Source organism: Pelophylax lessonae, assembly GCF_965119305.1.
Source record: "Pelophylax lessonae genome assembly, chromosome: 4".
Classification (NCBI taxonomy): Eukaryota; Metazoa; Chordata; class Amphibia; order Anura; family Ranidae; genus Pelophylax; species Pelophylax lessonae.
This window is the reverse complement of record NC_138771.1, coordinates 593,200,577-593,217,734: the sequence shown is the minus strand read 5'-3', so window position 1 is coordinate 593,217,734 and position 17,158 is coordinate 593,200,577. Positions and strand designations below refer to the sequence as shown.

Here is a 17,158-nt window from a genome sequence, read left to right as displayed (position 1 = left end):
TTGGGGCCAATGGAGGGCTAATCAGAATCATGGTCTTTATCCATCTGATTTTTATGGCCCTTATTCCCCTTGGAGGAACAATAGGTCCTTCTTTAATAGGTTTGAACCCCTCTCTAGGGAACCATCTTTTGAGCTTTGTGATTATGATGATAGATATATTACTAATCATCCATCCAATACTTCCTTTTTGGGTGGCCATTACAGTTCTAGACAGCAGAACTGACATGTCCCCACACCCAATTCTAACCAAAAGAGGAGATCCTCGAGTTTTTGTGGGTCAAGGAATACCAACATTCAAAATCTAGACCCAAGAGAGGGTCCAGAGGGGAGAGGAGCAGTAGACAAAAAAAAAAAAGAATGTGAGTGATGCAGGGATTTTTAATTTAACCGGTTGCCGACCGCCGCACGACTATATACTGCGGCGGTCAGCCCCGGCCAGGCAGAGTGACGTATGGATACGTCACTCGCCTGTCACTGACTTGAGAGCCAATTGCGGGCAGGCGCGCGCCCGCCGCGGCTCGTTCACAGACAAGTCAGTGCGTGTAACCGGCGGACTCGATGTCCGCCGTTCACACTACGATCGCTCCAGTGAAGGGAGAAAGGCGGAGCGGCTTATGTAAACAAGCCGCCCGTCATTCTCCCTGGTGTAAAAATGAAGATCAGACGGTTCTACTATGTAGGACCGTTGATCTTTGTTTTTACACTAATAGCCATGTCTCTATACAGTTAGAATCACGCCCCTAGGACACACTTAACCCCTCCCTCTCCAATAAAGTTAACCCCTTCCCTGCCAGTGTCATTTTTGCAGTAACAGTGCATATGTATAGCACTGATTACTGCAGTAATGTCACTGGTAACCCCAAAAGTGTAAAAAATGTCAGTCAAAGGTCCGATCTGTCCGCCGCAATGTCGCAATACCGAAAAAAAATCGCAGATCGCCGCCATTACGTGTTAAAAAAAAAAACACCAAAAATGACAAAAATCTTTCCCTTTGTTAGCAAACGCGATAACTTTTGCGCAAACCAATCAAAATACGCTTTTTGCGATTTTTTTTTACCAAACATATGTAGCATAAAACAAATTGGCCGAAAATGTTAAAAAATTTTGATTTTTACTTTTTTTTGGGGGGAATTTCATATAAAAAAAATGTGAAAAATATTGTTATTTTTGCAAAATTGACGCTCTTTTTTTGTTTATAGCGCATGATCAAAAATCGCACAGGTGATCAAATACCACCAAAAGAAAGCTCTGTTTGTGGGAAAAAAAGGACGTCAAATTCGTTTAGGTACAACGTCACACGACCGCGCAATTGTCCGTTAAATTCACACAGTAAAAAATCGCAAAAAACCCCCTGGTCTTTTAGCAGCCAAATCCTCCGGGGCTTAAGTGGTTAAACCAGTTTAATCTAACTGGGCTGTTTATGGATGTTCACAAATACATCCGTAAGATTAATATCAAATATTATATTATATCAAACCTCATCAGGGATCAGAGATTGATGGCTGAAGGGGGTAAGACATTCAGGGTTATCCAATGCCTCCCTTTTTAATCCTCCAGACTTCATAGCTCTGTCTATTAGTGTTTTTAAGGATTTAGTACAGGCAAGGACGGAATGCATGATGTGAGCACCCTGTTTTACCGCGGTCTTTGATTATTGGGTGTGTACGCGCTATTTTTAGTCCACTTTATTGTAAGTGCAATACTTTCTAATAAATTTTCTGCTGATTTGGCCTGTTTTTTCCCTGGGGTATTCTGTTACCTGTGTCTCCGGATGTGAATGAGACGATCCTGTGGTCACCAATACAGCCTTCCCTGTATGTACTGGATTCATCATAATCATTTCTGGAACCATTTATACTTATGATCTTTGCGAGTGTTGACCTCTCTATCATTTGAGGGTCAATGCCATCTGGTAAGAGTCCAACTTATTTCTCACGTGGTGGTGTGACATTAATTTTCTTCATCCTATCCACTGGTGTATGGAAAAGCTCCTTCCTTTTGTCCACTTTTTCCATCGTGGACTTTTAATTGGACTATGGCCACCTTTATTGTATTATACTTATCCACATTGGTGCTGCCCTTCTTCTGTTTCAAAATACATATCTCTTGTTAGGACAAACACAGGATAAATTGAAGCCACACCTTTAGGAATTCTTCTGTTTCAATTCTAGCTCTGACACCAATGTTAAAGTATCCAATAAAATGCATGTGCTTCCACTGTGGAGACTCTCACAGATTTACAGGAGTTAGGACTGCAAGTAATACAGGGTGCCCTGAAGTGGCCCTGCAGCTTACACATGCGTTTGGAAATGTGTGATAACTAAACCCCTGTTTTTAACACTTACTGTTAGACAAGTTAATTGGGTTGGTAAGCAGACTAGATGGTGAGTTGAGTTGGGAAATTTTCTGGTTTTGTCTTGCATGTTTTGCCCTTCCATGTGCTCCTTGCTGTGAAGGCCAGTTATAGGTGGGGGCAGGGGGCATATTGTTTGTTATTTAATCCCCTACAGGCTGTTTAAAAGTTACCCAAACTTGTCTCTACTTTGTTGGTGTCAATGCGGCCACATCGGCACACTATTCTATATTCTATGGGAGTGCAAGTGTGTTAAAAGTTTTTGCAATGGGGTATTGGCACTTCTATCTAATGCAATGGGAGTCCTTACCAGAGTCTCTCTGCACCTAGCTATCCTTACCTGGACATAACTAAATCCCCCCCACCCCCAACATAGAACCATAGTGTTTCATATACTAATAGCTTCTCGATTAATACTGACAGCAAACTGGAAAATGACCTTGGCTCCAAGCGTATCTGAAGTAATCCATGGAGTACACGCCCAGTACAACTACGAGAGGGTTATAGCCTGCAACTCTCTTGCCCTAAAATCTTTTGCCTTTAAAAGGTTAGCATGGGTCCTTCGGTATATTTGAGAATATTGATCGACCGATATCGTTTTTTTAACGCCGATACCGATATTTTGGTCATCGAATATCGGTATCGGCCGATATTGGCCGATATTTTCAGACATTAAAATTATAATTTTTTTTGTAATGTCTACAGATACTGTGGTGGAGGGATCTGGGGGTCTAAAAGACCCCAAACCCCTCCTCTGCACTTAAAAGCATTCAAAACGCCAAGTTTGGCTGTTTTGAATGCTGTAAGTTTTTTTAATTTGGCGCCGCCAGTACCGGGAAGTGATGTCATTTCATGACATCACTTCCGGGTACTCAGCGCCGGATTTCAAAAAATGGAGACCCGGTCAGACGGCCGCGGTGTGGTGGGATAGAAGACCCGGGCGAGCCGCGGAAGGTGGCGGGAGGGTGGGTGACGTCCCTTCCCGCTCCTTGGAATGACAGCCGAGCGGCTTCTCAGCCGCATCGGTTGTCATTACAAGACAGCCGACCGTCGGCTATGGACGCCGGTACTGGGGTGATGCCTCTAGCTGCAGGCATCACCCCGGTACAAGCACTTACCCGAAATATCGGCAATATCAGTAAATCAAAAGCCCGATTCCGATATATCAGGGAAAGTGCAGATTGGCCACCGATGTATCGGTGTTGCCGATAATTGGCCGATCACTATTTGAGATCTAAATGTATTGCTATTATCTTACTTGCTTTCTGATTGATATCCAGTCAAAGATTGACTGATTGCTTCTGGTGCATATTGTTTTCTTTCTTCTCTTTGTTTCCATTTTCGTTATATTTTTATTGTACGATTCAACTGCGTAGTTCACGCTTAGGTTTGCTTCGATGATTTTCAGACAGCATTCCCATATAAAATACCAATCTAGGCATCTTAACTAGGGAAAAATTGGATTCTCTTTATTTGCCAGTTACCATACATTTGGAGTCCTATTAAAATTGTTCACTTGAATGTATTCAATGGGTGTGCAGGTTAGAATTATTCAGTGTCAAACAGTATGTTTCCTGATATGAACAACTTTTTACTTTTTTTTTTTTTTGTATTGAAAACTCAATAAAACTTTTTTGGATCATAAAAATTAAATAAGGTGATGATTCCTGCTTATTGTGTTTGGGTCAGATTAAGTTGGATCAATCAGAATCTCTGAATCATCAGATAAAGAATGAATCCGAAAACAATTTTGTTCCATTTGTTACTTTTGGATGCATGCAACTCCAGTCAAAATTGTCTAATCAGCTCATTCCATTTCTCTTTGTGGGATAGACTATCAAGGATGACTCAGAGTGCATAAGTAATCTCCAAAATAATGAATTAACATGTTAAAACAAATATAGCCGATCTCCCGAAAATAACTTCTGAAAATACGAATCGATTTGGTACAATGAATATACAAAATGAATCCAAATATATGGAAAAAAAATCAGAATATAAAAAATGAATCCAAAAAAACGAGTCTTTCTAACATAACAAATATGACGAAACAAAATGATTTACTTAACGAATCAATCCGAAAACTAAACAAATGTTCCGTTGTGCACATCTCTATAGTTAAATAGGACTTTTTTTGTATTATATATGTCTATACATCAGACCAAAAAAGAGGGGCAACAAAAAGAGATGTGGTTCTAAAATGAGGAACAGTTGGGATCTTTGAATCAGGATTACATTCTTTGAATTGTCTCACGGAATAAACGTAAATGAAGTGCCATAGTATGGATGATGTAGGGAAGAAAAGGCGATCTAGTCAAGTTACAGAGATCCATAAATAAGTCCCAGATGTTCCAATACAAGCAGAAGTAGCGGGGGTCCTGTTTTTGAAAGTGAAAGCGGTGCCCCCATTCCCAGGCTCTCTAATTACATCAGCAGACCAAAGGGGCCGTTTGAACACAGGAAATTCCTCAGCAGATGTCTGTGTGTATTATAGCGGAAGAACAGCCTTATACAGTAAAAAGTCGATAGCCATTACACACAGTCCCTGTCTGTTCTGCTGAGCTGCCTTGCTGAACATATCATTATGGAGCTGCCAAGAACCCACCTCTGTCTACTATTCTTCATCTGTAGCATCATTCATACAGGTGAGCTGAGGACTAACATAAACTTATTTTATTGCTTTTATCCTATTCTGTGGCTGGGTTTAAATGTGGGATGACATTTCCAGAGTGGAATGCATTGACAGCTGTGTTTTAGAAAGGGTTTGTAGTGTCAAAAAGGATTCTTCAGTTATGGGAGGAGGCTGGTGGGTCTCATCTCTTCGGGACTCCAGTAGAGAAGATACCCTTCTGGAGTTGTTGGCCATGCCGACCCCACATCATGTTTCATTGTCTGTAAAATAAAGAAGAAATAAAGGTGACAGATGCATGCTGACTGTGATAGGCGGATGGATGTTGAAATGTTATAGCTAGAGGTTTGAAGAAGGAGAATAAGCTAGAGGCTGATTCACTTTGGGGTAAAATAACCCATTTAAATGCTGTCTTTATTTATTACAGGTACATATATAGCACCAACAATTTATTCAGTGCTTAAAATATATATTATATGTTCACATCTGTCCCTGTCCTCAAGGAGCTTACAATCTAAGGTCCCTAACTCACATGTATACATATACTGTATATACTAGGGATAGACAGGAGACAATTAATCTACCAGCATGTCTTTGGAGTGTGGGAGGAAACTGGAGTACTCAGAGGAAACCCACCTAAGCACAGGGAGAACATGCATACTCCAGGCAGGACATGCCGTGGTTAAGGACTGACGACCCTAGTACTGCCAGGCGGAAGTGCTAACCACTTAGCCACAGCGCTGCTGTTTTATGTCTGTTTGTTTCCTTTGCTGCCCTTCCTCTGACTTTAGTATTATAGCAATGCTAAATGCTATATAGCTTTTACAGCAATGCTAAAAATACAAAATTAAAGCTATCCCCATTCCTACCAACTTTCCGAGATAGGAAGGACCCCTTTCATCACAATGTAGACAATACATTATTAAAGAAATGATGATTGCTTTTTATTTATACTAGCTTTTTAAAATAACAAATGCAATAATTAAAGGGTAACTCCGGTAAATCCTTCATTTTCCATAGAGTGGGGACAGGTTAGAATCCATGTTGGGCTTTTACTGCTAGGCAGGACTTTTTAGAGGGTTTTCTCCTCATTTCCTTTCAAGGTGACAATGGTTATTCCAGACATTAAGTGACTGAAAATCATGGGAACCGATATGTTCAATTTATATCCAATCAGGCAGGCCCTCGTACTACATGGCTATTGGAAAATGTAATGGAGATTGTAGATTTAGGTTGACATTTGTGGTGAGCTTAAAGGTGAACTTCTGCCTTCTCGTCAGTCTTGCACAGTTCTACAGGCTCATCTTCTGTAATGAAATAGCTTACTATGATTTTCCTGCATACTCCAAGCTTCTCACAGTGTGCATTAGAAGCTTCAGCAAGTCAGCTAGAGCCCACCTCCTGGCTGGAGGATGTTCACCGTCACCTAGTCCTTCCCTATTTTTAAAGCTGTATTTAAATGTCACAAAATAACACTTCCCTTAACTCTTTTCCCAACACTGTGTTGTGACATGCTGTGGAGCGTTGTAACACAAGATTGTGTGTTGCATGGTGTATGAATCAAACAGTAAATGTATGGTTTTAAAAAAAAGGGCACATAGAATATACTTGTTGCAAGGAACCTGCATTGATCAATGCTGATTAACACAGTTAAACATACCAGGTGTGAATGAGCCCTGAAGCTCGGTTCACACTAACGTGCAGCCTGGGTTTGATCGGGTACAGTAGCTTATTCATTTGAATGGGCTGCTGTGCCACGTGAACCCCAGAAAAAAGTTCCATGCACCTCTTTAAAAAAACGGCCACACGTCAAAAAGACCATGCGGTTCCCACATCCATGATTCGGCTGTGGGTGGTTGCGGGGGATAGATGTGACTCCCGCACCCACAACTGGAATGCACAGTTTGAATTACTGTGAACCTAGCCTTAAATCAAGGGGAAGTTTGCTCTAGTTAGAATGGCTGAATTTATAGAAAGGATTGACATCTTATACAATAATCCAGTGGCGGCTGGTGCTCAATATTTTTAGGGGGGCGGCAAACCAATGCGCTGGTGATCAGAAGCCTCCTTGCCTTAGGAGGCAGATGACAAGGATCCGGTGTAGGGCTGCTGCTCGGCCCTCCAGGTACTCTTTGCCCCGGGGCCGTTGCTTCTCCTTGCGGTGTTGTGCCGAAATAGGTTTCCCCAAGGAAACCAGTTTCCCCTTGCTTTCGGCTGTGATCGGAACTCCGCCCCTCCAGCCCGATGCAACACCGGCCAAATAGCAAGTGGGTTCTGACTTCTGAGACCCTATTGGCCGGGAGTTCTAAGCAAAAATGACTTGGTATGCATTAATCGCTAAGTGCAGCCACTGTGAGAATGGGGCAGAGAGCCCTATATCGTGTAATGTCCATGTTTTGCTCCTTACCTTGTAGGGGTTCAGTACCTCCTAGCTTGTGTTTTTCTTTATCTTTACTGGTATGTTCATGCCTATTAAGTTTCTAGATTTGTCATCCGTCACACTACAGGACCTGATAAAGATATATTTGTTGTAGAGGCTACAGCCCACAGTTTACGGGTACTTTATATTGTGGTGGTGGAACCTTGTCTGCTATCTCATTGATATCCATTGAAACCTGTTGTGGTTGTATTATTGTTTATATTTGGATTTCATAGACTATGATTTGTCATGTCATACTGTTATGTTCTATTGTATACCCTTAAATTAAAAAATAAATAAAAAGAAAGTTTGGAGACCCTTGCTCTACACCATAATGTAGCGCAAGTGGCAGTTTGGGTCTATCCATGTCTGCTGACCATGCATATCACTAGATAAGTTCTAATGTCAGTTTGAGAAAAAATATTTTCATTGGCAGCCATTCCATTCTGTTGCTATAAGATGATTTATCAGATCTAGATTTACCATGGGATAATTTGCTCTGTGCCTAAAGAAATAACAAAGCACAACTACAATCTGTAATAGCATTTTTTTTATATGGCTTTGTCTCACTACATTTTAAGAGTAATTACATTCATGTGGAAAAGTAAGTGCACACCATTGATATTGTTGACTTTTTGCAACATATTTGAACAGGCAAACATTAGATTTTTATTCAAACCATGCCTACAGAAAAAGGTAAAAAAACATTATTTTAGTGATCATTAGGGATGCTCGAACGGTTCGGGTCGACCATCGGTTCGACCCGAACATTGGCTGTTCGAGGTTCGGCCGAATTTAGAACTTTTTGCTGAAAAAGTTCGGAATTCGGCAACCAGAACCGACCAAAATGCAATGGTTCAGGAAATGGGCTTTAAAGGCCCGTGATTGGACCAGAGCCATCAGTAAAAGCCAATTGAGGGGGCAGGAGAATGCTAGGAATGTGATTGGAGTGACTAGGGGGTCCATAGGCCAATCATTAGTGAATACGCCCCCCAGTATATAAGATAGCCCCCGCCAAATTCCTAGCATTGTTATACAGGGACATGGAAGAGAGTGGAAGCAGTTCTGTGACTTCTGTTACAAAGTGTCATTTAGCAATTATTAGTGCGAGGGAAGGGATATCTAGTGTAGTTAGGGTGCTATTTTCCACTATAGTTAGCTTTAATTATTCAGTTTCTGTAGGGAAAGTGTTAAGTGTAAGGGGGCCGTAGTGTAGTGTAGGGTTAACTGAATGTGACTGCTATGAAAGGGTGACAAAACCCTTCCATATCAGGGTGACCGCTATAGAGAAAAGATCGTTTCTCTTGTGTCACATTCAGTGCACTAATATGGCTTCGCTCCTATCAGCATTCTTTTTGCTGCAGGCGTTGATAGTGCTTTTTTGAGGACATGTTTGGAGTCAGGCATGACATCTGAACATGTGTATAGGGGTATATATACACACATATGTATGTATATATACACCTGCACATATATAGGTGTGAAAGGAGCAGAACACTATACTTTCGCTAATGAAATAATTTGCACTAATATGGCTCCGCTCCTAACACACCTATATATGTGTAAGTGTAAAATACATATAAGTGTGTGTGTGTATACAGTGGGTACGGAAAGTATTCAGACCCCCTTAAATTTTTCACTCTTTGTTATATTGCAGCCATTTGCTAAAATCATTTAAGTTAATTCTTCTTCCTCATGAATGTACACATAGCACCCCATACTGACAGAAAAACACAGAATTGTTGACATTGTTGCAGATTTATTAAAAAAGAAAAACTGAAATATCACATGGTCCTAAGTATTCAGACCCTTTGCTCAGTATTTAGTAGAAGCCCCCTTTTGATCTAATACAGCCAGGAGTCTTTTTGGGAAAGATGCAACAAGTCTTTCACACCTGGATTTAGGGATCCTCTGCCATTCCTCCTTGCAGATCCTCTCCAGTTCTGTCAGGTTGGATGGTAAACGTTGGTGGACAGCCATTTTTAGGTCTCTCCAGAGATGCTTAATTGGGTTTAAGTCAGGGCTCTGGCTGGGCCATTCAAGAACAGTCACGGAGTTGTTGTGAAGCCACTCCTTCGTTATTTTAGCTGTGTGCTTAGGGTCATTGTCTTGTTGGAAGGTAAACCTTCGGCCCAGTCTGAGGTCCAGAGCACTCTGGAGAAGGTTTTTGTCCAGGATATCCCTGTACTTGGCCGCATTCATCTTTCCCTCGATTGCAACCAGTTGTCCTGTCCCTGCAGCTGAAAAACACCCCCACAGCATGATGCTGCCACCACCATGCTTCACTGTTGGGACTGTATTGGACAGGTGATGAGCAGTGCCTGGTTTTCTCCACACATACCGCTTAGAATTAAGGCCAAAAAGTTCTATTTTGGTCTCATCAGACCAGAGAATCTTATTTCTCACCATCTTGGAGTCCTTCAGGTGTTTTTTTTAGCAAACTCCATGCGGGCTTTCATGTGTCTTACACTGAGGAAAGGCTTCCGTCGGGCCACTCTGCCATAAAGCCCCGACTGGTGGAGGGCTGCAGTGATGGTTGACTTTCTACAACTTTCTCCCATCTCCTGACTGCATCTCTGGAGCTCAGCCACAGTGATCTTTGGGTTCTTCTTTACCTCTCTCACCAAGGCTCTTCTCCCCCGATAGCTCAGTTTGGCCGGACGGCCAGCTCTAGGAAGGGTTCTGGTCGTCCCAAACGTCTTCCATTTGAGGATTATGGAGGCCACTGTGCTCTTAGGAACCTTAAGTGCAGCAGAAATCTTTTTGTAACCTTGGCCAGATCTGTGCCTTGCCACAATTCTGTCTCTGAGCTCTTCAGGCAGTTCCTTTGACCTCATGATTCTCATTTGCTCTGACATGCATTGTGATCTGGAAGGTCTTATATAGACAGGTGTGTGGCTTTCCTAATCAAGTCCAATCAGTATAATCAAACACAGCTGGACTCAAATGAAGGTGTAGAACCATCTCAAGGATGATCAGAAGAAATGGAAAGCACCTGAGTTAAATATATGAGTGTCACAGCAAAGGGTCTGAATACTTAGGACCATGTGATATTTCAGTTTTTCTTTTTTAATAAATCTGCAACAATGTCAACAATTCTGAGTTTTTCTGTCAGTATGGGGTGCTATGTGTACATTCATGAGGAAGAAGAATGAACTTAAATGATTTTAGCAAACGGCTGCAATATAACAAAGAGTGAAAAATTTAAGGGGGTCTGAATACTTTCTGTACCCACTGTATATATATATACCCCTATACAGGAGTTCAGATGTTTTGCCTGCCTCCAAAGAACCCAAAAAAATGCCCAAAAAAATGCCTGCAAGAACAAACCTGGGCATTTTTTTTTTGGCGCTGGCATTTTTTTGGGTTCTTTGGAGGCCGGCAAAACATCTGAACTTCTGTATAGGGGTATATATATATATACACACACTGATATGTATTTTACACTTACACATATATAGGCGTGTTAGGAGCGGAGCCATATTAGTGCTAATTATTTCATTAGCAAAAGTATAGTGTTCTGCTCCTTTAACACCTATATATGTGTATGGGTATATATACATATAAGTGTGTGTGTATATATACCCCTATACAGAAGTTCAGATGTTTTGCCTGCCTCCAATAACCACCAAAAAATGCCCAAAAAAATGCTTGATACTAAACTGGCAAGGTGTGAAAAGAGCGGAGCCATATCCCTGTTCTATAAGTGACAAAATACAAACAATCTTTTTTTCTGGTTCTGGACATGCTACAGGGCTGAAACTTCACAGGTACACATTTTAGACCCCCCAGACACTAAATCCAAAGTCAAAATAAAAAAATCTCGTTTTTTTTTGTTTTTTTTTCGATTTAAATCTTTTTTTATTTTATCGTTGCTGAAAGTTACAAACACTGTGTTACAAAATATCGCCCAAAAAAAGAAAAAAGAGCACATTCCGGCAACACAGATACAGTTATAAACATCTTCCTAATCTTAAATGTATTCAACTAGAAAAATCATGTCATACCATATCTGCTATAACCCCCCCCCGCCCCCCCTACCTGTAATAAAAAAATAAAAAAAAAATCCAACACTGTGATCACCATGGAGGGGACCAGTCTACCCACCGAACACCACACTCTACCGACTACCCTGTAGTAAGGCTCCTTCCTCAGATGTCACAAATCCGTCCCAGCCTCCCCATAGTAAGGTGAATTTCTCCTGCTTGTATTTAGATGCCCATACTAACTCCTCCATCCTCCTGATTGCTTCTACTTTAAGTATCCAACTCGAAACCGTAGGGGGTGAGCTTTGCTTCCATTTTGAAGGTATGCAAGCCCTAGCTGCGCTAAGGAGATGGCCAATAATGCCTTCTTGGAATACTGACATCGGAAGATCCGACATATTCAATAAAAAGAAAGCAGGATCATTTGGAATCGTGTGTAAAGTAAATTTCTGAATAATCCTACGGACTTCCGACCAGAAATGTATTAATCGGGGGCAAGCCCAAAAAATATGGAGCATAGTTCCCTCTGCACTGTTACAGCGCCAACATGCCTCTGACACTTCCGGGTAACATTTATGTAGTTTAGCTGGTGTATAGTACCACCTTGATATAATCTTATAACTTGTTTCCTGCAATTTAGTGCATCTGGAGGACTTTAGTGTTAGTGCAAGCATCTTCTAAATTTGGGCAGGTGAGAATGTTCTACTCATCTCAATCTCCCACTTACGAATCCAGGGTAAAGCCGGTTGATTCTGTGGAGTAACCAATAGGCCATACATATATGACAAAGTGCCCTTCTTCTGGCCTTGACTAGAACAGTAATCCTCAAACTCCGTAAGAGATCTGATATAAGTACTTGGTGGTGAGAGCGAACCTAGGAAGTGGCGCAATTGTAAAGCCTGCCATACCGCTAGAGTGTATGGACCCTGTGCTTCTGTCAGTTCTAGTAGCGTTGGCCATCTATCCTCTATCAGGAAATCTGTTACCTGGAATAAACCGGTCCTGTGCAGATTCAAAAAACGACTAGAAGATAGTCCTGGCTCAAATTTAGGGTTACCTAAAATTGGGTAGAGTGGGGAGTCTCTTGAAAATAACCTCTGTTTAAGTCGAATTGCCTCACACGATCTCAGTGTCGTGCCTATCAGAGGATGTGTCTTCAATGCCGAAGGGCATTCCCTCCACATCCAGGGGGTCCTACTCAACGCCACAGGGGTCTGTGCTTGCTCTATCTGAACTGAGATTTTGGCGTTAAAGTGGCAACCCCAGTCTACCACTCTACCTAGGTGAACGGCTTGGTAGTACTTCCTAATATCAGGTAAAGCGATCCCTCCCATTCTCTTCGGAAGGCTCAACCAATTTTTTGATATCCGTGGTTTCCCATTTGGCCAGATGAACTTTAAAAATAAAGTATTTACCTGATTTTTTTAATTTTTTCAATAATTGGCTCTCTATCAAAAATGACAATTTTTAAGAACTTTTTTTTGTGTGATTCATAGTCCCTGGGGCATGACCCAGAACCCTAGGCACTTTTTAGGGGCATTTATTGGGTTTTAGGGCTTTAAAATGGTGTTTTTTGATTAGCGAAGTTCGGGTCCCATTGATTTCAATGGGGTTCTGAAATCCGGGCCGAACTTTCGGGAAGTTTGGATGTTCTGGCCGAACCGAACTTTTGAAAAGTTCGATCATCCCTAGTGATCATCGTGATCTTCTGGGTTCTCTGCCAAGCAGCTGCTCCACTGCATACTGACTACAGGGGTTGCTCACTCAGCACCGCCTCCATGTCAATAAATATAAGGTAATTGGATAAGCTTACGAGGAAGGGTTGTGAGGCCACGATTCCCACCTCGTTTAATCAAAACGCCCTGTATTAATTAAAAACAAAAATGCAAGGTGTTTCAGTAAATGGTGGCAGTGTTAAGCGTGCAACTGACCCACTGTATACTGACCACAGGGGGTCGCTTGGTATAGAACCTGCTGGCTACTACAGTGTTTGTTAGCTTCCACAGCAGTCCTTCAGATATGAGATAAGCATACCTACATTGGTCTATGCTGGACCAAAATAAGTATGCAGTTAAGATAATCCCTGGAGTTCATCTTTAACACCTTCCCGTCTGGCCTATAGTTCTGGCCTGTTGTTCTGGGAGGACGTCATATGATGTCCTCCCTGAACGCACCTCTTGCGGGGGCCGTGTAGATGACTGATCACTGTACTGGCCCGCTGCGAGTACTATGTTATTGCTGTGATCAATCACAGCAGATTACATGACAATTGTAAACAATGGCTTCCTTTCATGCCATCCATTGTCTACAATTATATACAAATTGTATACAATTGTGTTGCTAGCTGTGATTGGTCACAGTGATCACATTGTACAGACAGGGCCTATCTGTACCAGGTGATTAGATTTTGCCAAGCACAGCTAATCACAACAAAAGACACTGAATGAACCAGTTGCATTCAGTAAAAATGGTTGCTTATACCAGTGAAATTCACTGGTATAAGCAATATTATGTGTATAAGCAATCAATGGTAACACTGTATTGCTCTGGTCGCTATGTGTTATAAAAAAAAATGTAATGAAAAAAGAGAAAAAAATTGAAAATACTGAAGAACAAATACTGTATATATATATATATATATATATATATATATATATATATATATATATATATATATATATATATTTTTTTTTTTTTTTTTTTTTTTTTTTTTACATACTGCCACCAGTCAGTGTCCCTGAACAATTCCACATCAGTTATATTATAATGTTGTACTGCACTGGTGACAGTTTGTAAAATATATATATATATATATATATATATATATATATATATATATGGGCTCAAAGTGTGAATATTTTGTTTAGCCACCATTATTTTCCAGCACTGCCATAACCCTCTAGAGCATGGAGTTCACCAGAGCTTCCTAGGTTGCCATTGGAGTCCTCTTCCACTCCTCTATGAAGACATCACAGAGCTGGTGGATGTTAGAGTAGAGACCTTGCACTCCTCCACCTTCTGTTTGAGGCTGCCCCACAGATGCTCAATAGGGTTTAGGTCTGGAGACATGCTTGGCCAGTCCATCACCTTTACCCTCAGCTTCTTTAGCAAGGCAGTGGTCAACTTGGAGGTGTGTTTGGGGTCGTTATCATGTTGGAATACTGCCCTGCGGCCCAGTCTCCTAAGGAAGGGGATGATGCTCTGCTTCAGTATGTCACAGTACATGTTGGCATTCATGGTTCCCTCAATGAACTGTAGCTCCTCAGTGTCAGCAGCACTCATGTAGCCCCAGAACATGACACTCCCACCACCATGCTTGACTGTAGGCAAGACACACTTGTCTTTGTACTTAACATAAATATCAGATAATGAATAGCTTTGCATTAGCGAAATATGAAATATGAAGTGATCTGTAGAAATATGTAGTGAATTGTAGATGTAATGTCATTTTGGGTTAATTAATGTATTATCACACACATGTCCTGTTAGTAGCATTTGAAAGGACACAGCTGGGATAGAGTTGACACCTACTGTACATGCCAATGAAGTCCCCCATGCCAGTAAACAAGAGAATTGTCACCTTCCGGAGGCTTCAAAGAAGACTGCTGGTCACCTTGGCTGCAGAAATCCGCAGGGGGGTGACAATAGGTTCCGAACCGTCTGGGAGCTGTTGCTGCTTTTATCAGATCAAAGGAATGCATTTTATCTCTCATAAAAGTTAAAATATTAGTGGTAGAGAGATGAAAATAATTCCTTCTTGTGGTTCACATGTGGGGCGACACTTACATGTAAATCTGTGTCTGTGGCATGTGTGGGGTCCGGGAGAATTGCACAAAACCGTTGTATGGCGCCTGATTGCGGCAGGCAAGCAATGTTTGGTACTGTCGCGGTCAGACCGATGCGCTGGTGTCAGAACTCCTATCCCTGGCCCAGCGGTCAGCGCCATTCTGGGCCAATTCAACTATGGTCAGTTCAGAACACAGAACATCCTGTGGGCTGAGATGGGGGCAACCCCTTGTGGCTGATTCGTTAAGGGCTAAAGTCCAGCCCACATCAATATTCCAATAAATTGGGAATCTGAGATTTGCACATTGTTCGTCCTTGAAGCCAGTTCTGAACTGGGGAGTTCCCGCACGATTTTCGGTATGCTTCTGCCAAAGAGATAACCTTAGGTAAAGTTTATTTCTGGTTTTAATTCCCTTTTATTTACATAGCAAATTGTGTGTCTTCTTACCTTTTGTGTATTTTTTGTAACTGCTTTTGTTTTGTATATATTTTTTTATGCATTGCCCACTTTCGGGATATTAAATTATAACATTAATAAGTGACTTCTGCGTACTAAGCCAGGACTCATACCTCTAGAGCACAGGTGTCAAACACAAGGCCCGGGGGGCGAATTCGGCCCTCCAAGCCATTTTATGTGGCCCTCGCACCTCTCCTGTAGCTGCAGGAGAGCTCCAGTCCTCCTCCAGACCTTATACTTTCTGCTTTCCAGCAATGCCTCCAGCTTCTTCCCAGCAGCACTACAAGGTAAGGGAGGTGCACTGTGATGTAAGGGAGGGTAGGGGGCTCACCTTTTGATGGTGGAGAGGCTCTTGACATCTTATGTAAGGGTAGGGGATTCTCTTGACATCTAGTCTTACCGATACAACCGTCCCTTTTGAGGGCAATCATAATGCTGATGCGGCCCGCGATTAAATTAGAGTTTGACACCCTGCTCTAGAGAGATTTTGTTTGCATTTTAGTGCCTAAATTCTCGGTCTACGCTACATGCCAATCTGTATGCAATTGCACTGTGTGTTGGCAGATTGCATGCAGATTGTACCCCAGATGGAGATCTGCGTGTGTGTGGTGTCCCAGCAGATCAGTTTGCGGACAAACTGTTGGGTGGTGGCAGGCTATCGTTTGTGGTGTGGGGACAGTGGGAAGAGTGATTAGCACAGGGGTTCTGGCTTGTAGGATAGCTGGAGGAATCCTAGTAGTGTGTGGTAATTGCTAGACTGCTCCCCCACCATTAGAGTGCACCAGATTGTATGTAAGATTTGTATCTGCCTGTGTGTGGTCAGCCAGCTGGATTGGAGTGGAGTCTCCCTCTAGTGGTGACCGAAGGCAGTGCAGGCTGTGAAAGTATTGCAGCCAATCTAATTACTTAGTAGGAATTTTCTTTAATCGGTTATCCCCTTATCTTCCCCAGTCACGATTCATCGCGTCTCGGTTAGCTAGTCGCCGTGGGCGTGGTCGAATCGTGACAGTACTCCTCACCTGGCTGCGGCCACACACACTTGAGACCATCTGAACCAAATACGTTTATCTTGGTCTCATCAGACCACAGGACATAGTTCCAGTAATCCATGTCCTTCGTCTGCTTGTCTTAAGCAAACTGTTTGCGGGCTTTCTTGTGCATCATCTTTAGAAGAGGCTTCCTTCTGGGAGGACAGCCATGCAGATCAATTTGATGCAGTGTGCGGCGTATGATCTGAGCACTGACAGGCTGACCCCCACCCCCTCAACCTCTGCAGCAATGCTGGCAGTACTCCTACATCTATTTCCCAAAGACAACCTTTGGATATGACGCTGAGCACGTGCACTCATCTGCTTTGGTCGACCATGGCGAGGCCTGTTCTGAGTGGAACCTGTTCTGTTAAACCGCTGTATGGCCTTGGCCACTGTGCTTCAGCTCAGTTTCAGGGTCTTGGCAATCTTGTTATAACCTAGGCCATCTTTATGTAGAGCTACAATTCTTTTTTCAGATCCTCAGAGAGTTCTTTGCC

General features: G+C 42.2%; 1 protein-coding gene across 1 annotated transcript in view; it reads left to right on the top strand.

Annotated features, from left to right (window-relative positions):
• The first annotated feature begins 4,859 nt into the window (after window positions 1–4,859).
• The window catches only part of LOC309553199 (vascular cell adhesion protein 1-like), an 87,030-nt gene continuing 74,731 nt past the window's right edge, over window positions 4,860–17,158 (top strand). Inside the window, exon 1 of the mRNA XM_082254145.1 lies at window positions 4,860–4,998. Coding sequence (XP_082110271.1) covers window positions 4,938–4,998 — 61 coding nt within the window. The 5' untranslated portion in view covers window positions 4,860–4,937. The remainder of the gene's footprint in view (window positions 4,999–17,158) is intronic.